This window comes from Castor canadensis, chromosome 13, assembly GCF_047511655.1.
Source record: "Castor canadensis chromosome 13, mCasCan1.hap1v2, whole genome shotgun sequence".
NCBI classification, from domain to species: Eukaryota; Metazoa; Chordata; class Mammalia; order Rodentia; family Castoridae; genus Castor; species Castor canadensis.
Window position 1 is genome coordinate 124,035,419 of NC_133398.1, and position 26,683 is coordinate 124,062,101.

Here is a 26,683-nt window from a genome sequence, read left to right on the forward strand (position 1 = left end):
ATGGGTATAAATGGAATTTATTAAAAGTTAGGGAAAGGAAATACAAAGGGAAGCATGGTGGGGCCCGGTAGAAGTCGGAAACAGAGCTCTTCAGATGCTTTCTAAACCTGTTTTAATTTAATCTATGGGAAAGGAAGAACAAGGAGATTCCCACCCAAGTTAACGATTGGGGCGGGGGATGGGCTGTTCCTGGCCAGATGAGGGTGGTTGCTGAGCCAAGGCATGGCTAAGCTAAGATGTAATCTTTTTTTTTCCCGTGAGTCCCTAATTTAGCCTGCATCAAGGATGACCTATAGTTTCTAAGATAAAAAAGTTCAAGTACTAAACTCGACACTTGCTTCAATCATAATATAATGGGGTCCATCTTTCCGAGGGTTTTTTTTTTCCTCTTTTTAATCAACTCAATGAGTCTTGGTCCTTTTGGTTTAAAAATTCTCAAGTTCTGCAGTCTACTCTACCTCACACCTATGGAGTTCTGGGCCATTTAACTTATTTTTCTACAAGCCGGCAGGGCAAAAGACCTGGAGTTAGGCTACTGGGAAGGGCTGTGTAAGGGATTTTTGGTGACTCCTTAAAGGAAGCTGGACACTGGGGGTGGCATCCGCCCGGGACACCCGACACCAAAGTTGGAGGGCAGGCAGACGGGCCCCCAGCACACTTTACCTCTGATTGGTGGAACCACTCAGACTGTTCTTTATGGCGTCACGGACTACCTGCCTGTAGCAAGGCCCCGTCTCCGTGACGTCACTCCCTGAGGACCAATGAGAGGCCTCGTCTGTGGCCCCGAGGAGGGTTGTGGGCCTTTTATTTTTTTTGTGAATGAAGCTGCACAGAACCGCGGTCCTGGGGTTCCCGGGAGTCGTCCTGGCCTCTGCGCTTCGACTCCTCCACGGCGGCGTCCACGGCGGCAGCGGGCGCGCGCTCACCCTTACAGCCCCTGCCGGGGGCGGCACCGCCGCCTCGGCCACGCGCTTAGCGGGCTGGGGGCGCCCGCGGCGGCGGGAGGCGGCCGTAGGGGGCGCTGTGGTGAGCGCTGCGGCGGCGGAGCGCGCGGGCCGTGCGCCGAGGACCGGGCCCCTGGTCCGGGGCTCCTGCGCCGCTGGCTCCCTCCCGCCCGCCGTCGCCGCTGGGAGAGCCCTCGGCGGGGCTGGCGGCGGCCTCGGCGGGTGCGCGGGGGCCATGGTCGTGGCCTCCTGACGGGCCGCGGCCGCCTCCATGAAGCGGAAGGGCGAGCGGTGGCTGAGCCGGGCCGGCGCGCCCCCCTGCTCGCGGCGCGGCTCGTCCACCTCGGCCGCGGTGAAGAAGAGCCGCAGCTCCACGTCGGAGGACCTGGAGCACCTGGAGCACCGGGACGACCTGTACCTGGACATCACCGGTGAGCCCCAGCCGCCACACCCCTTCCTAGATCCAGGCTCCCTGGAGAGACCCCCCAACACCTGGAGTTTCTACCTGCCATTGCTCAAAGCTGTAACTTTATCTCGGGTGCCTCCTCCCCCTCCTCCTCCTCCTCCTCCCCCTCCTCCCCCTCCTCCTCCTCCTCCTCCCCTCCTCCTCCTCCTCCCCTCCCCCTCCTCCTCCCCTCCCCCTCCTCTTCCCCTCCCCCTCCCCTCCCCCTCCCCCTCCTCCTCCTCCACGGCGGGCCCCAGGGTCACCTTTAAAGATTGCATGCGTCCCAGGTGCTCTTCTGCTCTGCACCTTTCCCTGCTGCATGCATGCTCCATTGGCCTTCACCCGCCGATCTGCCCATCCTCCCTCCGCCAGGGTTCATTTCCTAGGGCACGGAGCACTCCTGGCACCCTCTGTGAAGGTGGCCAAAGCCCTGTTGCTCCTTGGGTATGGATCCCCTAGGTCCCCGGCCAGGCATGGAAGAGAGAGCCTCCTGGCCCTGTCCTCCTTCCTTCCCCAGCGTGCACACGTGCTATCTGCAAACCTTCTTGGGAATCCGCACTCATCATCCCTGCCCCAAGAAGGAAGGTGTCCTGTTGGTGGCATTTGCACCATCAGCATGCTGAATGCCCAGAGCTGTCACTTGTGAGAAATGCCTGGCAGCCCGTTAGAGCAGGTAGAAAAAGCAGCCCAAGGTAGTGGGTTGATGAGTGCTGTTGTGCAGTTCTTGAAGACTGAATTAATGTGGTTTGGCAGCTGTTGGGTTTGCCAGGATTGGTGAGGATGCATGCATTCCGTGGGATGATGTATGTGGAAATGCTTCGTCAACACGTTGGTCTGCAGTGTAGAGGGGATTTGCAGTTTTCTGCGGATCGGGTGGAATTTTTAGAAACTGTTTCCCTCCTACAGCCTTGGTAAACCAGGTAGGATGGAGTGGTCAGTTAATTTAGGAAGGGGTTAGAGAAGCACAAAAACTTAGTAGAAACTGTATTCCAGGTTAGTGACAGTCTGAAAACTAAGGTCCATTTTAAAGGAAGATGAGGGTAGAGGGCAGGGAATTGAGGAGGGAAGAGGACTGGTTGTCCCTAAGTTGCTGTCCCTGGCTTGCACGTGCTCTGGTCCAAAGAACAGGGGTTATGTTGCAGGAGGTGAAGCCAGTTTGCTGAGCTGAGAATGCAGGGGTGGTGTGGGCTCTACATATTCCTTCTGTCTTCCCTTACTTGTCACCTCTTACAGGGACCTTTGTTGAATGGCATTGAATTTTAGGGCAAATAATGCACTAACATGGCACTTAACTGTTGCTCTAAATGAACATAACTCTCACTCTAAATGCATGCAGAAGAGCTGGTCTCACAGCCACTAGGTGCATCCTTGTCTAAAGGCAACTAATGTTGCCAGTTTCTCCTGACTTTCCAGAAATAGACTAGACTGCAAACATATGTATCTATTCTCGCCAGACTCAGAAGGAAAAATACAAACTGCTGTTTGTACATTGTTCTGTTTGCACAGTACTTATGAGCAGACTGTTTTGTATTGCTGCATACAAAACTGGCTCATTGGACTTAATTACTGCTTAGACCAGAAGGTATATGGTTTTAAAGGATAAAAGTATAAAAAGTAAATGTGGATTTAAATGCATATATCAGTTTAAATGTTTTACAATTTACTTAGGCAGCTCCATATTAATGAACCTTTAGGTTATTTTTAATCAAAGGTTTTCATTTCTTGTGGTACTGGGGATCAACTCAGGGCCTTGCACCTTGTAAACAAGTTTCCTACTCCCAGCAAAAAGGTCTGGACAGCACAGTCTTTGCAGTACGTCCTCCTGCTAGATAAAACATTAGGTGGGAAGCCTTCCCAAGGCAGTGATCAATGAAATAACTTCACAGAATGGCAGCAAGCAGAATAGAGGAGAAGTTGGTGTATATATTTAGGTTATCAGCCTGAAAATGGAAAGGTCCAGCCTCAATGTAAGGTTTTAGTTCTAGGGAAGGAAGTAAGAGTTACGGGATTTCTCCAGGTGTCCCTCAGTGAGGGAGAGTCTTGGCCTCTTGGAAGAATGACAGTGAAACAGTCTTCTGTTTTAGTTTGAGATGGAAGACAAAGTAACTTTGGATGGCGTTCAGACTACCTTTTACTCTCATTACTTTTGTTTGGAGGGAGGAAGACTTGAGGCCTTTTGCTTGGTTCACAACTTTGGTTTTTTGTTTTTTGTTTTTTTTGTAGTACTGGGGGTTTGACTCAGTTTTTTTTTTTTTTTTTTTTTTTTGGTATTGAGGACTATTGCATGTGCTGGGCAGGCACTCTACTGCATGAGCCAGGTCTCCAACCCCTGTTTTCTTAATTGAAATAGCATATATACACTTCCCCGTCATTTATTTTTATTTTTTATTTTTTTGCACTACTGGTTTTGAACTCAGAACCTCACACTTGCTAGGCAGGCAGTGTACCAGTTTTCTCTATGTATTGCAGTTTCTAGAAATCACACCATCCTGCAAGGAGAGTCCTCCTTTTAATTGCTGCTTGGTATTTCATTGTGTGATTGGGTTGTGACTTATTTAGAGACAATGAATGAATGAGTTCATAAGAGTTTGCTAGTCCCTGCCCCACATGATTGCAGGGGGTCTGCTACATGTGTTGACTATTTGTAAATTTCTCAAAGTGAGAAGTCCAGGGCATCATCAGTGCTCTTGGATTGCTAGGATAAGTGCTGTGGTGAGCATTAGCTTAACAGGTTTTTGCATAGGTTTTGAGGAACTGCAGGCTCTTTTCCACTGGGGCTGCATCAGCCCCATTCCCTCCAGCAATCCTTGCCAGCCCTTGTATTAGATGGCAAAGATTCGTTCACAGTGGAGTCATTTTGTAAAAATTAATGCTTGCTGTTACTTTTGCCTATGCTACCCTTCAATACATTGATTTTTTTTTTCTGGTTCTGGAGTTTGAACTCAGGACCTTGAGCTTGCTAGGCAGGGGCTCTACTACTTGAGGCATGTCTCTAGCTCTAAAAAAAACTTTTTTTTTTTTTTTTTGGTACTGGCGCTTGAACGAACTCGGGTCTACACCTTGAGCCACTCCACCAGCCTTTTTTGTGATGGGTTTTTTCATGAAAGGATCTCTCGAACTATTTGCCAGGGCTGGCTTCAAACTGTGATCCTTCCAATTTCTGCCTCCTGAGGGACTAGGATTGCAGGCGGGAGCCACTGGCTCCTGGCCTTTTTTTTCTTTTTTAACTGTAGTCTCTTGACATTTTTATGGCAGTCTGTTTAATCTGTAAATAGAATTCTTGTGGATACCAGGGTATTATCTGTGTGTACATTTAATATAGGATTAAATGTTTTTCTTTTATCATCCCTTGTTATGTAATCACTATTGTTTAGGGTCTAGCCAGCCACACCCCCATATTAGGCACTTATTCTTTTGTTTCTTTGGTGGGACTGGGGTTTGAACTCAGGCCACATCTGCAGACCATTTTACTCTGGTTATTTTGGAGATGGGGGTCTGTGCCCTGGCTGGCCTTGAACCTTGATCCTCCCAATTTCAGCCTCCCAAGTAGCTGGGATTACCGGAGTGAACCACTGGCGCCCTGGTGGGGCATCTAATCATACAGGAGCACGTTAATAGAGCATCCTCTCATGTGGCCTTTCACTTAGTTGTTGGCATGTTCAGTGCCGTGTTTGTTCTTAGCTTGAGCTGTGTCCTGGTGCAATTCCTGCATGCCATGAAGATGATATAATGCTAGCAAGTAAAGGTTCAGAATGAGCTGGTGCCAGTCAAGGAAGCAAGGAGGAAAGGGGAGGGGAGCATGATTTTCAGCTGGATTTGGAGCTAGTTAACCCTCAAGATGGGAGATACACCAAGAGAGAGAATGTTGGGCGCGGGCAGGCATTTGGCTTCCTGTGAACCTCCTTGATTACAAAGGTCCAAATTTTGTTCAGTTTCCCATCCTTTCAGTGTGGCCCTCCTGACAGTGCCTGTTCTCTTTCTTCTTTATTAACAACAGGAAAAACATTTTTAAACCCTCTAACACTGCTTCATAACTCTGGTCATTTATAGAATTTCATAGTTACTACAGAGCTTTTATTTATTTAAAAAAATTTACTTCATTATTTTTAAAATTTTCTGATTCATAAAGAAAATTATTGGTGAAAAGATTCTTATCAGTTTATCTGAGATTTCTTTACTTTTAGAAAAATTTCCCAGTGTCATGATTTCAGTTTCACTTTTATTTTTATTTATTTATTTTTTGGTGAGTCTGGGATTTGAACTTGTGGTTTCATGCTTGCAAAGCAGGCATTCTTACTGCTCGAGCCACACGTCCAGTCCGTTTTGCTCTGGCTGTTTTGGAGATGGGGTTCTCCTAAACTGTTTGTCTTTGCTGACCTTGACCTGCAGGTCTCCCAAACTCGGCCTCCCAGGTAGCTAGGATTACAGACATGAGCTAATGATGTAGACTTTAGAGTCGCTATATTACAGTGATAAATAATTTTGTTGGAGAAACTCCAGTTGAGATCAGGATTGTCACTTTTTCATTTTTTGGTGTTACTGGGATTAGAATTCAGGGCTTCATGCTTGCTAGGCAGGCTGTTACCTCTTGAGCCACACCTCCATCTCAGGACTGTCATTTTAAGGCTCTGGTTAATAGTGATATACTGATACCAATCAAATGAAATTGAACAGATACAGTGGCCCCCTCACCTTTCTTTTTATGATCTGTAAGAATCAAAGCAGTCATATTAGACAGGGAAAATTTATTCATGAATTCAACAAGTATTTATTGAATGCTTAACTCTGTAAGATACTCATGCATATTCAATGTTTGCAGAGAATTTTTCTGGATAGAAGAGGAATGCTGTTACCTAGAACACTGAGTCAAGGAGAAAATAAACTCACTGTTGATTAGGTTTCATGTTGTAACTAAGAGGATTGAATTTCAGGTTATTGACTCTCACCAAAGTGTGCAGTGTTCATTTGTCTTACTGCCTGTGACTTGTTTCTTGTAAATTAGTGCCTCATGTGAATTTGTTGGTTTGTACGCTTACTTAATTCTTTAGCATCTTTACTTTTGGTGTTTCATGTTAGTTATCTGCCTTACTAAGTAATTTTATTACCACATACAGGCAAAAATTTAAGTTTGAAATGTTACTCCTTCTATGGACATAAAGAGTGTTGGGCCCAGGTTCACGCCTGTCATCCTAGCTACTTGGGGACCTGAGATCAGGAGGACTGAGGTTCAAGGCCAGCCTGGGCAAGTAGTTCAAGAGACCCCCATCTCCAAAAATAACCTGTACATTTTGTGGCTTAAGTGGTAGAGTGTCTGCTTTGCAAGCCAGAAGCCCTGAGTTTAAGCCCCAGTTCCAACAAAAAGAAAGAAGGAAAGAAAGAAAAGCGGTTAGACATACAGAGAAGGGAAAGTGGAAGAACTGTGTTGCAGGAATGGTACTAATGCTAGGGAGTTGCCAGTCAGTGCAAGTTGTAGTGCCCTTGAGTGGGAACAAATTTCCCCAGTAGCTGTTGGTGTTAGGAGAGCTGGACTGGCACTGTGTTGTAGTTTTTGGGTGGAAGAAGGTGTGGATGTAGGCAAATGATATTTCTTGGAGAAGTCTGAGATAATCTCTGGGAATGTCTGTGTGGGTAGTGAAGGTGAGGTTTTTGTGTGTATGTGCTTAAAGAATTTTAAAACATTGTCTAGATATAACACATATTTCCACATTTTCCCTGCCGAAGGGCCAGAGATAGGTGATTTGGCTAAATTGATACTTGTTTTTTGGTGGAACTGGGGTTTGAACTCGGGGCCTCATGTTTGCTACGCAGTGTCTTGCAAGCTGTTTGCCTGGGGTGGGCATCAAAATGAGATCCTTGTAATCTCTGCGCCCTGAGTAGCTAGGATTACAGGAGTGAGCCACCAGTGACCAGCTAAATTTATTGCTTCTTTTTGGCAGAGCCATGACTACTGACTTTACTCTTTCCAACAGATGAAGCTGCTGCGCAGTGGTGTGCATAAGTGCTTCATCGAATACCTGCTAGTTAGTCCTGTGTTACACAGGCCAGGACACCATGTCACAGAGGGAGGTTGACAAATAATATCTGTAAAGTTGAATTTAGCCAGTGAGCAAAACAAATGATAACTGTGGTCACCACTCACCCTGTTCTCCAGATTGAGGTCACAGTGCCTGTTTTCCAGCAATGTCATTCCTTGAAGAATTCATTCGAAAACCTAATGAATGTTGCTTTCAAGGGCTCGCCATAGAGCAGCACTGCCGGAGGAACGGGGAGTCCCTGTTCCCGTGGAGGTGCAGTTGTTTCCGGTGTTCATTGAGAAAACAGAACTTGGGGGTCTGAGGGAGAAGTGGACAAAGGAGAGGCCAAGTGGTGGTTGAAATCTTCGGGGCAGAAACCCTGTGCTGGACGACTTTGGAGATCATGTTCTGTGAAGCCAACTAAGCTAGCAAGCAGTTAGGCTTCTGCTCCACTGGGACTGGGCACCAGTGGGGGCGGGCGAGGCTGGATTCTCTCATCCGTCACAGATTTGCCATGACAGTGAAGTGCAGGAACTGCGAGTCAAGTGCCTGGCCTGGTGCCCCATTACTGATGGCCAGGGCTGTACCCGCGTGCTGTGGAGCTGCCCTGTACAGCCGTGGGTGGGCTGAGAAGTCCCCAAGGTAGGGAGCACATGATCCCTCATCTGTGCAACTAGACATCAGGCTCAGTGAATCAGCAGAGATGTGGTGAGCTCCTCGGCTTCTGACAGAGATCTGGGGGCAGCAGGGCTCTAGAGAGCCTGGCTCTAGATGTGTCAGCAGGGAGCGGGAGGCTGGCACTGCCTGAGCAGATAAATGTTAGGGGTTTTCTTAAAGGGTCTTCAGAAGAGGAAGAAGTAAAAGCAAAGCTGAGAACACATTCTTGTGCTATTGTGATATATTTTTATCAAACTGAAAAGTCTGTAGGTTGCCTGATATTAAATAGCATCTGACGACGTAGAGGCCTGTGGGAGAGACACAGGTAGGAGGTTGTAGAAAATGCAGCAAACATCTGAGATTCTTTAATGGAGAAACATACACTTTTCAGAGTGGTTAATTTAAAGCATGATGTGTCTGGATAGCTATTTTAAAATTGTAAGCCAGGTGCCAGTGGCTCACGCCTGTAATCCTAGCTACTCAGGAGACAGAGATCACGAGGACTGAGGTTTAAAGTAGGCCATGGGAAATAGTTTGAGAGACCCCATCTTGAAAAAAACCCAACACCAAAAAGGGTTGGTGGGGTGGGCTCAAGTTGTAGAGCACCTTCCCAGCAAGTGCAGTGCCCTCAGTTCAAACCCCAGTGCCACCAAAAAACCCGAAAGTATTTCACAGATGATTATCCAGACGGTTTGATCCTGGCATTACACTTACTTTATTGGCAGGCAAGGCCCTTCCTATATACCTTTCTTTCTTTTGTAAAGCAAATTTCTTTTCAGAGGACCTTAGCATACTTAATGTGTAGCACAGAGACACAAATTTGGAAGGGTGGAGAATCTGATAAAAATAAGAAATTATATCTTTAAATGTAGTATTTATTACACTAGAAAGTTTACTTTTTATTTTTTGCAGTCCTGGGATTTGAACTCATGACCTAATGCTTAGTAGGCATGTGCTCTACCACTTGACCCACTCCACCGTCTTAAGAGCTTTCCATTGAAGGTGTTTATAATTATCTATAAGTTGAAATGAAAAACATGAGCAGATTGTTTATCTGAACATCTCAAAGCCTTTTCTCACTTGGAACAGGCACCTTTAGGAGTGAGAGACATTCATGCAGGGGCTCTTGTGGACAAAAGTGACAGAATTGTATTAAAGACAGAAACTGGTTTAACAGGAGTTAACCAGTCTGCCCGTTATTCTTTGCTTTTTAACTTATAAAGTTAGTCATTTAAGGTCTAGTTCTATAAGATGATCTGATTGAGAGGAAAGCATTTTCTAAAACAAATTAATTTTTATTGTTCCTGGAGTGAAAGCAGTTGAACTGCACTGTGTACTTCTCATGTGCATTCTGGACTACGTGAAAGTTTTACACCCTTCTCTCTCTCTCTCTCTTTTTTCCTATAGCTTTTCTTGGATACTGCGTCAACAAAGGCATTTGGAAGCTTGACTGCTTGCAGGTCCCTCTGATGATTTTGAACTAGAGTTGAATGTGTTAGTTGTGGTTCTTGATCCCATCCTTTCCTGTCTTCTTCTTTTAAATTAGTCTGTGGTAGCTGATTCAATTTTCCCAACTGTAGAGTACCTCTGCTATTTCTATGACTTAAGTTGAAGATGGCCTATTGAAAGGTTTTATGGTTTCTGTGTATAGATAGCACTGCAGTGGTTTCTGTCATAGTTTATTGGGTTCACCATGAATGCCACGCTTGGGGTGGTAGATGTTTATGGTGATACTAAACTTTGGCTTTTTAATTGAACCACTTTTGTGGGCTTTTTTTTTTTTTTTTTTTGCAGTACCTGGGCTTCAACTCAGGGCCTATACCTTGAGCCACTCCACCATCCCTTTTTTTTCTGATGGGTATTTTTGAGATTGGGTCTCTTGAATTGATCTCTGCTTCCTGAGTAGCTAGGATTACCACAGGCACCAGCTGTTTTGTGGGCTATTGCTGAAACAATACAGTGAGTTGTTAGAACTATAACAGCTATTTATTCTTGATTTGTTTTAGATTAGGAGTTCTTTCTAGGCATTTCTGTGCTTAGTGGGCGGGTTTACATCTTATTTACTGCCTGAGATAAGAGAGAAATTTCATGAGATGCTAACTTGACCTTGGGGAACCTTATGTATTCCTTGGGGCGAGGATGCTGGGGATCAAACCAGGGTCTTGTGCATGCTCAACGAGCACTCCACACCTTCAGACCCTATGTTCTGTGTTTTTTTTTTTAAAAATTGAAAAGTATTCTGACTCACTTTGTCCAGTTCCTCAAATAAGGGCAGTTAGCCAAAAAACAAATCTGAATGGACCCACGTTTTTTATTCAGTTAAAAGCTTGTTAACTTTATTGTCTGGATATAGCTCCTTTAATTCTTAGTATCATTTAGATTCCAGGGAGCAGTTCTCTTACCGAATGCCTTGTTCATCAACCAGTTTAGAGATTCCGTCCCATCGTCTTGGAGCTGGGGAAGCTCCGCTGGATATACTAATCCTAGTCCTGTATCACATACTGACTTCATTTCTCAGGTGGCTCACTTTATACCATGCAAGTGTGGTGGCCATGTACTTTTAACAAAAGAAAACATCTTGTTCCTGATGTCGGCAGAATTTGTTCCTTCAGGTTCTCATTTGAAAGTGAAATTACTTTCTTGGCACTGCTGTGCAACTTATGCCATTGATCTGTTTATGCCCAGTCCATAATGTATACCATCATTTATGGATTCTGAACTCTGCAGGGCCTCTCTTGTAGGACCTTCTTAGCTGACTCATTCCCTGCATTTTGCTCATTAACACTCATTTGCGTGACTTACGCTGTAGAATTAATGTATCCACTCTACACCTATTTATTGTGCAACTACTTGGGGTGGTGTCCTTTCCCTGAAGGTGGAGAGGGAGTAAATTCTTCAAGTCATCTGAGTGAAGATGTGCAGTGAAGGAATCGGTCGTTCTGTACTTTTCATCTCTTCATTGGAAGTGTCAGCTTGAGAGAATGTTATGTTGGAAGTGTCACTTGATCGATCGTGAATTCTTCCCAAAATCTCGTGGAAATGAGTGTGCACATTTTAACCTTTAAAAGCAATGAGGGAAAAGCTTCATTTTAGTGTATAATTAACTATATACATGACATATATGAATAAATATAGTTAATAATTTACTGAAAGGGCTGTCGGAGTGACAGTAAGAGCACCTGCCTAGCAAGCATGAGGTCCTGGGTTCAAACCTTAGTGCTACCAAAAAAAAAAAAAAAAAAAAATTTACTGAAAACCCTATCTACCAAAATCAGAATCAAAGTGAAAGGTCTACATTTCAATTGATCTGTATCTCTAATTTGAATCTCAAAGTGTCCTAGAGGATATAACTTAAAATGAGATGCCTTGTTTATTTTGGGTAAGATATAATTATGGCTAGGTACCAGTGGCTCGGGCCTGTTATCCTAGCTACTTGAGGGGCTGAGATTGGGAGGATCATGATTTGAGGCCAGCCCAGGCAAATAGTGCATGAGGCCCCATCTCCAAATTAACCAGAGGTGTGGCTCAGGGTAGAACACTTCTTTTGTTTTTGTTTTTCTTGTTGTTGTTGTTGTTTTTTGTTTTTTTTTTGCAAGCACCAAGCTCTGAGTTCAAATCCCAGTCTCACCAAAAGCAAAAAGAGAAGTGATTACAGCACTTTTTTTTTTTTTTTTTGGTATAGTATATCTTTCAAGCCAAGTATTATTTCTTACATTGAAGGCACCAAAAATTAAGATCGCTAAGTACTTCAGGAACTAGGTTTGGCATGTATGACTTGAACTGAAAATCTTTATGGTTTTCATATTCCCTGTTGGGTGCTAACGCAGAATGGCTTTGACATGAATGTGGAACAATTCACACCATGGTCTTAACTTTGCACATGCTGTTCTCAAACTGCTCTTGGAATTTATTATTGTAATACTGTCATTAGATAGCTTGAAAGCTCACTCAACATGAAACTGAATCATCTTAGCATGCATTTCTTTCCTTTTGCCAACAGTGTCAAAAGTGTAGCCAGCAAAGGCATCTGAGGCTAGGATTAATATAGTTGAATTTTAAGTTACTGCAACTGAAAGGCCAGAAAGCACAGATTCCCTGAGGATGGATGTGAGTGCATTTCACAGTCTCACCCTTGCGTTTGTGGCTGCAAGAGGACAGTGATGTCTAGGAAGTGACCTAGCACACAGAACTGGGCACCCATCCTTCATGGAGAAGAGAAGCTTGTTTGTAAATGTCACAGAGTCTCAAACATGGATGCCTATGAATGACTGGGAATCTCCAAAAGGAGCTAGAGCTGGCTTTAAAAGGATTTATTTCCCCTCCAGAACTAGCAGGAACTGAACTTGACCACATTGACCACAGTCAGACAAGAGCCCCTTCCTTTTTTTTTTTTTTTTTTTGTGCTATGTGGGAAATTGAACCCAGGGCCTCGCACATGCTAGGCAAGTTCTCTTCTACTGATCTACAAATCCAGCTGTCTTTAAATTTCATTTAGAAACTTGGGACCCTCCTGTCCTGGCTTCCTGGGCCCCTGTGATTTCAGATGTGTGCCTCCATGCCCAGCTCCTTTCTCTTCCTTGCCAGCATCATGGTCCCTCCCGGAGAGGCAGTTGGGCACATGGTGATCTCTGGGCTCGGGGACAGGACGGGCTCTACCCCAGCTCAAGAAAGATGTCCTCTGCAGATTTCCCACACCCCCATCACCTTGCTCTTACTGTGTCACAAGCATTGTGACATATTTAGTCTGAATTAGATAACAGCTTTGCCTCAGTGATTGGAGAGGGCAGGAAAAGAATCTTGATGTTTTTATCCAATAAATGTGTAGAGCTTAAATTTGTAGATTTCAAAGAGAACCGTTGGAGGAGGTGTGGCTCAAGTGGTAGAGCGGCTGCTTTGCAAGGACAAAGCCCTGAGTTCAAATCCCAGTCCCCCCCCCCCACAAAAGACAACAATTGACTATTGCAGGGACAGTGCTAAAGGAAGTTTTTTCTTTTCTTTTTCTCCCTGCCACTCCCCTTCCCCCTTCTGTTGGGCATCGAACCCAGGGCCTCCAGCGTGCTAACCATGCACTCTACCACTGAGCTATGCCCCGGCTCTCAAGGACTTTTTTCTTTCTTGGAGTTTGAACTCAGGGCTTTGCATTTGCAAAGTGGGCACTCTATCACTTGAGCCATGCTCCAGTTTTGTTTATGTTATAAAATAATGCCAGTGTTTTTTGTGTGTGTACCAGCTACACATTCTGTTTAACACAACCCAGTGCAATATTGCTTTGTTGTAATTACACTGTCTTTGAAATGGTCTACAAAATAAACAGCATTATGTAAAACTGTAGTCAAGGTAGTTATCAAGCATGTTGGTATGGTGTGAACCTCGGAGCCACTATGGAACATTCAGCGTTGTCCTCACTGTGGGTGAGTCCGGGGCCACTACAGATAAATCCGTCGTTGGTTGGGTTACTTGGGAGGGTGTGAATTGCCATGGCCTGTAAGAATGGGCAAATAGTTCAAGAGACCCCATCTCCAAAACAGAAAGCCCCAAAAAGAAAGGAACATAGGTACAACTGGAGCATGTGCTGCAAGGAGGAGAGGGTGAAAGTGTGGTTCTTAAGGTGCCTTTGCAGTTGTACCATTAATTTTCTTCTTTATACTCTTAGTGCTAGGACTGTAAGGCAGTTTGCTGTCACCCAGTATCCCAGTGTTGTTATCCTTCTTGTTGCTGGTAGGAATTTATTTATTTTTTGGCAGTACTAGAGTTTGAACTCACAGCCTCATGCTTCCTAGACAGGTGGTCTTACCACTTGAGCCACTCCACCAGCCCTTCTGGTAGGAATGTTTGGCAGGAGTATTTCTGTGACAGGGCAGATTTGCTAGAAAAAACAGTGGAAGAATACCAGGCCCTACGTTGAAAATGCACACTTCGTGAGGCTCTTTCAAGGAATTTTTTTTGTGGGTTTTTTTTTTTAATTGTTGTGTTTGTGGGGGGGTTACATTGTGGCATATACAAAGGTTATTACAACCCCTCCATCATTTTCCTTTATCTTCCCCTCTCCCATTCTTGGAATGGCTTCAGCAGGTCTCATTTTTCCATTTTCATACATGAGTACACAGTATTTGCGCCATATTCACCCTCCCACGCCCTTTTCTCACCTCCTCCCCTTCCCACTGCTACTAACCCCCTAGACAGGTCCTGTTCTCTGGTTTTGTGAAAGAAAAAAAAAAGACATTTTTGTGAAAGAAAAAAAAGACTTTTTTGTTTCTTTAAGATACCTACATAGGGAGTTTCCTTGTGATATCTCCATGTATATATATATGTATTATAACCCAAATTGGTTCTTCCCCTCTATTTTTATCCTTTCTACCTTAGTCCCCTTCTTGTGGTGATTTCAAGAGGTTTAAAAATCCTATATTCATTCTTGTATTGGAAATACATCAACCATGTTCACCTTCTTAAGTTCCTTCTTTTACCCTCCCTCTCCCGTTAGTGACCTCCCATTAGCGTGAGCTGTGTTTCATATGTGTTCCACATACGAGAGAAAACATGCCGGCCTTTGTCTTTCTGAGCCTGGCTAATTTCACTTAAGATGATGATCTCCAGTTCCACCCATTACTTGCAAATGAGAAAAGTTCATTCCTTGTGGCTGAATAAAATTCCATTGTGAGAAATACCACATTTTCTTAATCCATTTGTCAGTAGTGGGACATCCTGGCTGTTTCCATAGCTTGGCTATTGTGAACCGTGCTGCCATAAACATGGGTGTGCAGGTGCCTTTGTAATAACCTATGGCACATTCCTTTGGGTACATCCCTTGGAGTGGGATTGTTGGATCGTATGGCGGATCTTTTTTTAGTTTGTTAAGAAGCTTCCATATTGTTTTCCATAATGGTTGTACTAGCTTGCATTCCCACCAGCAGCGTGTGACGGTTGCTTTTCCCCCGCATCCTCGCCAACATTCTTGATGGTAGCCGTTCTAACAGGAGTGAGGTGGATTTTTTTTTTTGGTACTGGGGCTTGAATTCAAGGCCTACACCTTGAGCCACTCCATCAGCCAATTTTTGTGATTTTTTTTCGAGATAGGGTCTCACGAACTATCTGCCCAGGCTGGCCTCAAATCACGATCCTCCTGATCTCTGCATCCTGAGTAGCTAGGATTACACGCGTGAGTCACTGGCGAATTTAGTTTTTTGAGCTCTCTGGAGGTTCTGCTTATTAGTCCTCTTTCAAGGAAATGTTGAAGAGAACAGGTAAAGACCTAGTTTGCAGTTGCGTGCTTGGAAGTTGTTTGATTTTCATGAAGGCTTTATAAACATCACTGGGGCCTGAGGGTTTGATTAGCAGTGGTGTGCCAAGCATCCTGAAGAATCCTGGCAGTGACAAGTTCTGACTTTTGTGAATGTGAAGTGACTGGGGAGGCTGAGCACTTGCCAGCAGAGTGCCAGGAATGGATCTCTGTGGAGACTTTGTGGATTCAGATCTGGTTCAAGTTCCATTTCCAGGAACTCCTTGCCCTTGGGTGAGCAGTGTGTTCCTGGGTGTGAAGTCAACCACCTTGTGTTCAGGTTCTAACCAGGCCACGTAACTAGTGTCAGGCCTTCTTGTTCTGTTAAAGGTAAGTACATCTGGCTAAGTCAAGAGTTTGATCGTCCGTGTGTGATGTGACCGTACAGAGTTGCACAGGTGGGGTTCCAGATGTGATGTAACCACGCGCCTTTTTCCATAGGGTGTTAGCTTGCATGGTAGCTTTTTGGTTTTCCTCTGCAAGAATAATTCATTTTATTATTCTTAGATCAGGGGTAGAATCAGACATAGCACTCTTGTAAGAGCTGGAATTTAACCGTGCTGCAGATTTCACCTCCATGAGGATTCTGTGAAAACCTCAGCTTTGGAAGCATGAGCAATCCTTTCTCTTTGGTTCCTTGAGCATCAGTGACAGCGTTTAGAATTTACTTGAGTAAAAACTGTGGCTGCTCCTTGCCCCTCCCAGCCTGTCCCCTGAACTTGGGGAGCAGTTAGGATTCTGTGTTCCTGATGACATTTATTTTTGGCCCATGTGTCACAGAGTTAGTGGTGACTTCTGGTCGTACTGTTCTTCATGAACCAGTGGGAGGGAAATAATGAAATTGCCATAATAATGTTAGAGTTTTTCAGTCCAGGGACCCGAACAGAGGCAGAGCGAGTCTGCACGTCTCTGTGTCCGTCTTATTTCCGGGCCTTACTCCAGCAAGGGCCAAGAGGGCTTCTCTCCGGGACAGTGTGATTGTGTAAAGAGCAGTGATGATCTCTCACATTAGGATTTTCCTGGTGGCCGAGTTCAGGGCTGCCCTCTTGACAGCTTTATTGAGGGGCCAGTCCTTCCTGGGGGCTTTTGGGTGGTGTTAGCACAGCTCAGCGTTCTAAGAAGGAAACTCAATTTAAGCACTGTTAGGAGTATTAATTCATGTTACTCTTTGATGTGCATACTCCTAGATGTGTCTGCTTCCCCCTCCCCCGCAATAACTCCAGTTGCTAGGAACAAGCCACTCAACTGCTTGATGGCACTTGTCACATCCCTTCCCATGCCTGGCTGCCCCAAGTGGGAACCTCCGGCCAAGCAGGCCCTGGACAAACAACCAGAGCGCCTCCAGGACAGCCCAGCTGTTTCCAGTCCTCTGCTACCACTCCTAGGAGTACTGGACCTGGCAGCCAGGACCTCTGTAATGGAAGCCAGGATTCCTGCACCTTGGAAAACATCTCTCCAAGACCAGCCTCCCTGAACTCCAGATGACCCCGCTCACCCTGTAGCTCAACTCACTGGAGGAGACTGTCTCCCCAAGTGTGGGCTGTGTGAAATTCGAGGCCGCTTGAGCCACCCCTCCAGTCCATTTGCTCTGGTTATTTTGGTGCTGGGAGTCTCACAAAGTGTTTGCCTGGGCTGGCCTCAAACTGTGATCCTCCCAATCTTGGCCTCTAATGTAGCTAGGATTGCAGGTGTGAGCCACTAATACCTGGCTTTGGCTGACTTTGTGAGTTCACCATGAAACACCCTCCAGTGCTGCCCCCTGCTGTTGCAACACTTGGCCCAATGAAAGAATTCTAAGTGGTTTTTTTTTTTTTTTTTGGCAGCACTGGGGTTTGAACTCAAGGCGTCATGCATGCTAGTCAGGCACTCTGCCACTGAAGCCACCCCACCAGCCCTTTTTGTGATGGTTTTTTTTCGAGATAGGGTCTCATGAACTATTTCCCTGGGGGTAGCTTCAAACTGCAATGACCCTGATCTCTTTCTCCTGAGTACCTGGGATTACAGGCATGAGCCATGGCACTTCACCCGTGTTTTCTTCTGTCCACTTGTCCTCATTTTGGGTGGAGCAGGCTGAGATGGTAGCTGAAGGGGGTGGTGGGACACAGTGGTTGTGATGGTAACAGGAAAGCAACTGAGAGATCAGGGCTTGTGGGAGGACAGAGAGGGTGGGAGAAGGTGAAGAACTAAGGTTGGGAAAGGCAGGGGGCTGTGGGCCCTGGTTGCTGAACAAATGCAGAAAGCCACCAGAGCCAAAGGAGACGGGGTCCTGACACTGAGCACCCCAAAGCCATATATCTCAGGCTCCCGAGCCTCCTCATCTGTTGAGTCCAGCCCAGCTGATAACTCATGTGCAGACCTCTCTTTGGCTTGCTGGCTCTATTTCTTTCTGTGGCACCGCAGATGGAAGCCAGCGTCTTGCCACGATAAACAAGAGCTGTACCCCTGAGCTGAGCCTCCAACCCCAGTCCTATACCCCTTTGCCTAGAGTTGCATTTTATTTTTTAATTTGTCACTTTATCTAGTTTGTGAGTAGGTAATACCTGCCTATGATTGACAATTCCGCAGCACACGGCATGGAGTAAGACACCTTACCATCCCCTGGCTCTCTTTTCCTTCATGAGAAATGTGTTAGTTCTCATCTCTGTGATGGAAGCCTGACATAAGCAACTGAGAAGAGGAAAGATTTAGCTGGGTGCTGGAGCCAAACACCTAAAACCCTAGAACTTGAGAGTAAGGCAAGGAGAACCAACCTATGCACATAGTGCATTAGACCCAATCATGAAAATAATCAGGGCAAAATGGATTGGCGGTGTGGCTCTAGCGGTAGAGAACTGATTGCAAGTGCAAAGCCCGGAATTCAAATCCCAGTCCCAGCCAAAAAGAAAAGGAAGAAAGGTATATTTTGGCTACAGTTCCAAAGATTTCAGCTCACAGTGCTTGGATGTGGCGATTCTGGGCCCTTGGTGAGGCCTAGCGTCATGGCAGTCATGGCTGTGGAACACGGGGAGCAGGAGACTGCTCACCTCCTGGCAGACGGGAAACAGAGACCAAGAAAGGGAGTGGGGCTCAGTATAGCCCTCAAAGTCATGCTCCAGTGAGTGACCTAGTAAGAAGGTTCCCAGAACCTCTCAAAGTGGCCACACGGCTGGAGAGCAAGTGATCAACTCCTGATCTTGTGGGGCACATTCCATATTCAAGCCATAGCAAGAATCTTCATAACCTCTTGTATGTCTTAGCAGACGTGTTCATACGTGCCTTGGTTTGTTTTCTTCTGTTACAGCAAAACACCTGAGACCAGGTAATTCATAAAGAAGCAAAGTTGAAGCTAGGCATGGTGGTACATGGTTGTAATCCCACCAGCTGGGAGGCTGAGAGGATTGTGAGTTCAAGGTCGGCTTCAACTCCATAGGGAGATCCTGTATCAAAGAAACCAAAGAATCTTTTGAAGTTTATTTGGCTTGCAGTGTCAGAGGCTGGCATTTTCTTGGCATCTGGTGAGGGCTTCTTCATTTTCTTCCTGTCCTGACCTTTCTGTTACTATTTTCAAGAATTTTACTTTTGCAAATATTCCAGACCCCAGAGTATGTGGTCACTTTTGTTAAAGGAATCACCTTTCTAGAGAGTTCTAGATGACAATAAGTCTGTAATACAGGCGTGTGTGGTGCTCATTCCTTTGTATAGAATCAGGTTTCCAACTGGTATTGTCTTCTACCTGAAGGACGTCTTTCCACGTTTCTTACACGGCAGGTCTACCGGGGTGACCGTTTCCATCCTTTGTCTAAAACGTCTGTTATGCCTTCATTTTTGAAAGATTTTGATTGACATTTGACTTGCAGGTTGACATAATTCTCTCAGGACTTTACAGGTGTGGCTGCATGTGCGCTTGTTCCCAAAAAGATGTCTAACAGCCTCATCTTTATTTTCTCTGTAGGTAACAGGGCCCCCTTTTCTTTGGCTACTTTCAAGATTTTCTCTTTGTCACTGGTTTTGAGCAACTTGGTTATGATGTGTCACATGCGGTTTTCTTCATATTCCTGTGGGTTTCTGGCGATCAAGTTGGAAGGTCTTAAGTCTTTCTTTTCTTTTGGGGGGATGGCTGGGACTGGGGTTTGAACTCAGGGCTTCATGCTTATGAAGCAGGTGCTCTAGCACTTAAGCCACACCTCCAGTTCATTTTGCTGTAGTTATTTTGGAGATCAGGACTTGAGATCTATTTTCCTAAGCTAGCTTGGAACTGTGATGCTCCCCATCTCGGCCTCTCAAGGAACTGGGATTACAGGTGTGAGCCACCGGAGCCTGGGTGTTACTTCCTACTGAGGCAAGACCTTCTGAGGACCCTGTGAGCTAGGAGTTTATACCAGCTGATAGTGGGACAAGCCCTTGTGGGGGTCTGGCACTGTCTGCTCTGGGGCTCTGCAGTGCTGCCTTCCTGGGGCCCTCCAGCCTCCCTTACATACATGTTCTGTGTTCTGCTAAACACCTGAGACCATTTGCAAATCCCTGTGCTTCTCTCTCTCCAGCTTTCTTCTCCTTGGTACTGTGTCCTGTGAACTCTCCCTGCCTTGGGTTCCCTGGTCTCTACTCCAGCTCCTCAGTGCAGAGAGTCTGCTAGGTTCTGCCTCAGTTTACCCTCTGTGCAGTAGCCATACTCAGAGGCCATTGTGGGGGTTCATCTTTTTGTTTACCACATCTCAGGGCTTACTGTTCTCCTGTGCATGATATCCACAGTCTTGAAAAACATTTAATGTATTTTGTCTGTTTTTTAAAAAATGATTTTTTCAGAAGGAATAGTAAATGTTGTCTTTGTCAACATGGAGTGGACTAGCAGTGGAAATCCTATGCTTTGTTGCACATTTTATGTTTTTATTTTCATACATTTGCACATTTTTTTCATTTGAAATGTATTCTGCTATGCACTGGAGGCATGGTTCAAGTGGTAGAGCACCTGCCTTGCAAGTGCAAAGCCCTGAGTTCAGAACCCCAGTCCCACCACCACCAAAAGAAGAAACATACTTTGCTGTGAGGTTATTTATTTATTTACGGTGGTAGTGGGGTTTGAGCTTAGGGCCTTGTGCTTGCTAGGCAGACACTCTACCACTTGTTTCCGGATGCTGACCTAACAGCACATATTTACGTGGTATCTGGTTTGATTTGTCTGCCCTCCTCCCCCCAGTTCTCACTATGTAACCCAGGCTGGGCTTGATGTCATGATCCTCCACCATGTCGAGTTCTGATTTATCATCTTAAGCATGTGTTACATTCCCGACTATGTCAGGATCTGTTTTAGGGTTCTCTTCTCTTGTGTATGTTCATCAGGCGGCAGGAATACACTCTTGCAGTAATGCGGGTTTTTATTTGTTATTTAAATGGAACCCGGATCAATGTCAGGGCTTTGTGCACACTAAGCAGACCTCTGAGAGCTCCCTCCTGTCCCAGCCCTTGTGTGCTTATTCTGCCTGCTTTTTCTTTTCTTGTTTGGTTTTTTGTTTTGTTCTGTTATTTGGAGGCACTGGGGTTTGAATTCAGGGCCTCAACGCTTGCTAGGCAGGCACTCTGCCACTCGAGCCACTCCACCAACCCTTGTTTGTGAAGGGCTTTTTCAAGATAGGGTCTCCTGAACTATTTGTCCAGGCTGGCTTTGAACCTCAAATCTTCCTGATCTCTGCCTCCTGAGTAGCTAGGATTACAGGCGTGAGCCACTGATGCCCAGCCTTTGCCTTCTTTTTTCCATATGAACTTTAGGAAACTTGTCTATTCTATGAACAAATAAATAAAAATGCTGCTAATTACTTAACATAAGTAAACTTAGGGAGAAAAAAATTCTCAGTGACTCTTCTACAGACAAGCATGCATGTCTTTATTTGCTGGAGTCTTCCCTTGGGTCCTTGTTGTCTTAACTTTTCATCATTGTCTTGTCCCTTCCTTGTTAAACTGCTTCCTAGGCGCTTGGTATGTGTTATTCCTGTTATAAATGAGATTTTTTGCCTGTAATCCTAGCTACTCAGGAGGCAGTGATCAGGAGGATGTGGGTTTGAAGGCAGCCCCAGGAAATAGTTCTTGAGACCCTATCATGAAAACCTCCAGCACAAAACAGGGTGAGAGATCGGGGCTCCTCTGTGTTCTTCCATGCTGTCAGGCAATTCTTGGTATTGAGCTTCTGTATCTGACTTGATTCTGGGGGTACTGGTTGTGTGTGTCTAAACAAGCTGAGTGACTCCAGCAAATTACTCTTCTCCACCTTGGTCTCCCATCTGTAAAATGGGGCAATGATGCCATATCACCAAGCTGGTGGGAAGCAAGTGAGATGAAATAAGTGCCTAGACCAGGATGTACTCAGTCAAAGGGACAATGCCATTTTGCTAGCTTTATCTGCCCTTGCTTCCTTTACTTGTTCATTCAGTTATTAAACGGGTGTATAGGCACCCTGCCAGCTCAGGTATGTTTCTTTCTTTCTTTTTTTTGGTACTGAAGTTTGAGGTTAGGTCCCTAACTTGCTAGGCAGGCATTCTACCACACGAGTCACACATCCAGCTCTTTTGGTCTTTTCAGTTTTGAGACAGGGGCTCACTTTTTGCTAGGACTGCAATTCCTGCTGCTTGTGTTTCTGTTGTTGCTGGTTCAACACACATACACACCTCCATGCACAGCTTTTTCTGTTACGATGGGGTCTTGAGAACTTTCTGACTGGGCTGGCCTGGAGCTGCAATCCTCCACCATCTCCACTCCTTACTCCTTTTTATGGACAAATAGCATTCCTTTGTGATGGATGCCTAGGTTGGTTTCATGTCCTGGTTATTGTAAATAGTGCTGCAGTAAACACGCGCATGCAGATGTGTTTTCAGTGTGCTGATTTCATTTCTTTCAGATATGCACCCAGTAGTGGGATGGCCAGATGGTGTGGTGGTTCTGTGTCTAGTTTTTTTAGGAACCACATGCTGTGTTCCTTAGTGCCTGTGCTAGTTTGCATTCCCTCCAGCAGGGAATGGTGGTTCTCCTTTTCCTGTGTCACATCAATCCTGTTTTCAGGCTCCATTAGCAGTGAAATGTTCTCCTCCAGCAATTGTGTTATCATTCTAATTTTAGGCATTCTCTCCGGTGGGAGGTGCTTTTCATTGTGATTTTAACTTTTTTCCCTGCCTTCCAGTGCCTTTTTCGTGAGCTTATAGGCCATCCCTCTTCTGTGAGACATCTTCAAGTCTCTTTAAAAAATGTAATAGGGCATACTAATGCACTCCATACCATTAAATGAAACACAGGGAGGGGGTGGGGGCAGGGGGGAGAAATGAACCAAGCCTTGTATGCACATATGAATAATAAAAGAAAAAGAAAAAAAAAACAGAAAGAATAAAGGTAGTCTAATATTCAAAAAAAAATAAGTAAATAAATAAAACACAGTAAAATCGGGATGGCTAGTTGTCTAGAATTATGACAGACCCTAAATATTGTCAGGAGAGAGTTAAAATACTGGATATAAAGTATTGTAATAACTTGTTGCTGGTAAGGGAAGGTATACCAGCCTCCCCAGTATAGCTAGGATTACATTGTGTGTTTGTGTGTGTGTGTGTGTGTGTTTCTGGCATTGGAACCCAGGGCTTGTGCATGCTAGACAAGTGCTGTACCATGGCATATGCCCCCTCCCAGTTGCTCCTGGGGATGGCCCAGAAAAGAGAAAGGCTTCTCCTGCCCCCTTCACTTCAGAGTTACGTGTTTTCCGTTGTGAGTTATAACACCAAGATCCTCTTAAAAACCTCAAGTGTAGCTGAGGTGTAGCTCAGTGGTAGAGCAAGTGGCTAGCATGCTTGAGGCTGTGGGTTCAGGTTCAATCCCCAGCACCACAGAAACAAAACATAACAAGGACTGCCAAAATGGCTCAGGTGGTAGAGCGCCTGCCTAGCAAGCATGAAGCCCTGAGTTCAAACCCCAGTACAGCCAGCCAACAAAACAAAACAAAACAAGACAAAACCCCAAAATCAAAACAACAATCCCCAAGACTTAAAAAACATTGGGGATGCTGGAGGTATGGCTCAAGTGGTATAGCACCTTCCTGGCGAGTGCAAGGTCCTGTGTTCAGACCCCAGTATCAGAATAACAATTTTTTTTCCTGACATCCTGAGGATGGAACCCAGGGAATGCTGGGTAAGCTCTCTACACTGAGCTACACCCCAGAGCCCTAAGATGTTAAGATACCAACTTCTGCCACAAAGTAAAAGTTCCACATCATTCTGAGTGAGGTTAGCCTGGCCTAAAAGACCAAAAATCGTATGTTCTCCCTCATATGCGGACATTAGATCAAGGGCAGACACAACAAGGGGATTGGACTTTGAGCGCATGATAAAAGCGAGAGCACACAAGGGAGGGGTGAGGATAGGTAAGACACCTAAAAAATTAGCTAGCATTTGTTGCCCTCAATGCAGAGAAACTAAAGCAGATACCTTAAAGCAACTGAGGCCAATAGGAAAAGGGGAACAGGTACTAGAGGAAAGGTTAGATCAAAAAGAATTAACCTAGAAGGTAACACCCACGCACAGGAAATTAATGTGAGTCAACTCCCTGTGTAGCTATCCTTATCTCAACCAGCAAAAACCCTTGTTCCTTCCTATTATTGCTTATACTCTCTCTTCAACAAAATTAGAGATAAGGAGGGGGTGGGGGGAGAGGGAGGGGGCGGGATGGGTGGTAAGGGGGGGGAGGGGGAGGGGGGGAGAAATGACCCAAGCATTGTATGCACGTATGAATAAAAAAAAAAAACAAAAAAAAAAAAACAAAGTAAAAGTTCCACAGTAACCTCTGTAACTGTTCGGTGGGGATATTATTCTAGTTACTTTCATAGTGTACATTTTCCTGTAGTCATATGGCTGCTTTTTTTCTTTTTTTTATATGAGACTGGGGTTTGAACTCAGGACTTCACACTTGCTTGCTGTTTGAGTCACTCCTCCAGTCCATTTTGCTCTGGTTACTTTGGAGATGGGGGTATTTTGAACTGTTTGCCTGGACTGGCCTCAAACCATGATCCTCCTGATCTCAGCCTCCCAAGTAGCTAGGATTACAGATGTGAGCCAGCGGTGCCTGGCTTGTTGAATTTTTTAAACTCAGTTTTAAAGTCTTTTCTTTCACAGTCAAATTTGAGTATTCTGTATATATCATCTTAAGTGATGGGTTTGAAGGTTTGAACTTGTTTGCTGAGGCATTCCTACTGCTGGGTGGCTTGATACCTTACTCTTAGCTTTATTTTTCTCTCTTGCTCTAATGATTTGGAAGATCTGAAAACTTAGTTCTGGTATAAAAAAAAGTCTTACTAGATAAAAAAAAAATCTGTAAAAATCTCCCTTTAAAAATCATATATGAGCTGTTTCAGAAAACTAGGGAGTGGGGAGGCTGACAAGTGTTGAGATGTCCAGGACTTTGCAGCTAAGATGACCTGTTCTCCATCTTAGTTGTAGATGGAGTGAAAGAGGAGCGCAGATTGAACATCTCAGCACAGAGTGACTGGAGTGATTGCTGTCTGTGTGCACCAGGCTCTGCAGATACTGGCACAGAGTGTGACACAGCCACAAGGACACATTCCAGAGGCACATCTGCAAACACTAGAGCCCTTCTCCTCCTGGATCCTGGGCCACAGTGTTAGAACACAGCCTCCTGCACCCTTTTAGCTGGGATGGACAGGTAGTACCACCAAGAAATAAATGAGCCTCACCTGTTTTGGTGGTATATGTCTGTAATCCCAGCATTCAGAGGTAGAGGCAGGAGGATCATAAGTTAGAGGCTGCATGAATGAGACCCTGCTTCAAAAACAGAAACGAAGGCTGATGGAATGGCTCAAGTGGAAGCATAGAGTGCGAGGCCCTGAGTTCAAATCCCAGTACCCTCCCCCAAAAAAAACAATCAAAAAGAAATAAACCTCTATTATAAACAAAGTCACTAAGATTTTAGTTATTTGTGGCCATTGTTTATTCTAACTTTAAAAAAATTTTTTTCGGCAGTGCTAAGGTTTGAACTCAGGACCTCATGCTTCAGTTTTGACTGTTTCACGCAGTGCATCACAGGGCATAGAGCAGATGAGAACCCAAGTAGGCAGGTTGAGAAGAGGGGAAAGGGAGGGTAAGTTAGGTTTCTTCTTTTGTGTGTAGTTTGTACTCCCCTCCCCTCGCCTGCCCATCTATGCATTGAATAAATGCTTACTCCTGTTAGCATTTTGTTTTTCTCTTTGTCTCACTGTTCTTTGTAATTTTTTTTCTCTTCTTGAGGAACTGGGGTTTGAACTTGGGGCCCATGCTTGCTAAACAGGCTCTGTATCGCTTGAGCCATGCCATCAGTCCTTTTTTTGTGATGAGTTTTTTGAGATAGGGTCTCATGAACTGTTAGCCCATGATTGGCTTTGAAACTTGATCCTCCTGTTCTCTGCCTCCTGATTAGCTAGGATTACAGGTGTGAGCCACAGGCGCCTGGTTTACCTAGAGTTTTAATCTTGGTAGAGCGGGGAGTGGTCTGTGGTATGAGATGGATGGACACTCACCTGTCCTCACCTGGACTGAGTGTCGTGTAATGCTAACTGGAGCCACACCGTTTCCATGCAGATGTGACTCTGGGATCGCTACCTTTTGATGGTTAGATCTGTGCCTAGGCTACAGTGTGACTGCATTACTTTAAGTTTTCATGGTTTGGGAGGGCAAGGACCCCTTCTTGTTCTCCTGGCTCCTGTAGGTCTTCTGGATTGACCTCACTATTAGCATGTCAGCTTTCCTGGAAAGGTCTTCTGAGATTTTGATCAGAATCAGTTTGATGGGGATTATCACCTTTGTGACACTGTGCCTTCCTGTGGAAAATCCTGCTCTAGTTCTTCTCTGCTTATCTGTAACAGTTGTGTCCATCTCTTACTCTCTGCTACATTTCAGTCAGTTAATACCAGATATAGGAAAGCTCTTCATTCCTGTGTGTTCATCGTTCATGTCTGGAAACCTTAAAACTTTTCCTTTATTTGTTCAAACAGTTGCTCTACCTACAGAGGCCCTTGTATTTTCTATGTAGACAATTACTGTCTAAAAACCAGGACAATTTTGTTCCTTTCCAATTGTTCTCTCATTCCTTTTTCTGATGTTGGCATCAGAAAGCATTTCCGTCTATTCCAGTGTTAAGAGCAGAAATAACTGTGGTAGGGGTCTTTTGCTTATTTTTGTTTTTCAGGGGTTTAAAAGTTAGGCAGGGTCCTGGAGGCTCACTGCTGTAATCCTAGCTACTCAGAAAGCAGAGATCAGGAGGATGAGGTTCAAAGTCAGTCCAGGCTAATACTCCGGGAGCCCTAGCTCAAAAAAACCCCTCACAAAAAGGCTGGCGGAGTGGCTCAAGTGGT

General features: G+C 45.1%; 1 protein-coding gene across 8 annotated transcripts in view; it reads left to right on the forward strand.

Moving 5' to 3' along the window:
* Positions 1–1,200: 1,200 nt before the first annotated feature.
* Positions 1,201–26,683, forward strand: part of Cdc14b (cell division cycle 14B) — an 85,427-nt gene continuing 59,944 nt past the window's right edge. For all 8 annotated transcript variants that reach the window (XR_012440570.1, XR_012440569.1, XR_012440571.1 and 5 more), the window contains exon 1: positions 1,201–1,375. Coding sequence is in view for 5 of the 8 variants with exons in the window: in XM_074052542.1 (XP_073908643.1) it covers positions 1,216–1,375 (160 nt within the window). In the remaining 3 variants the exon portion in view is untranslated. The remainder of the gene's footprint in view (positions 1,376–26,683) is intronic.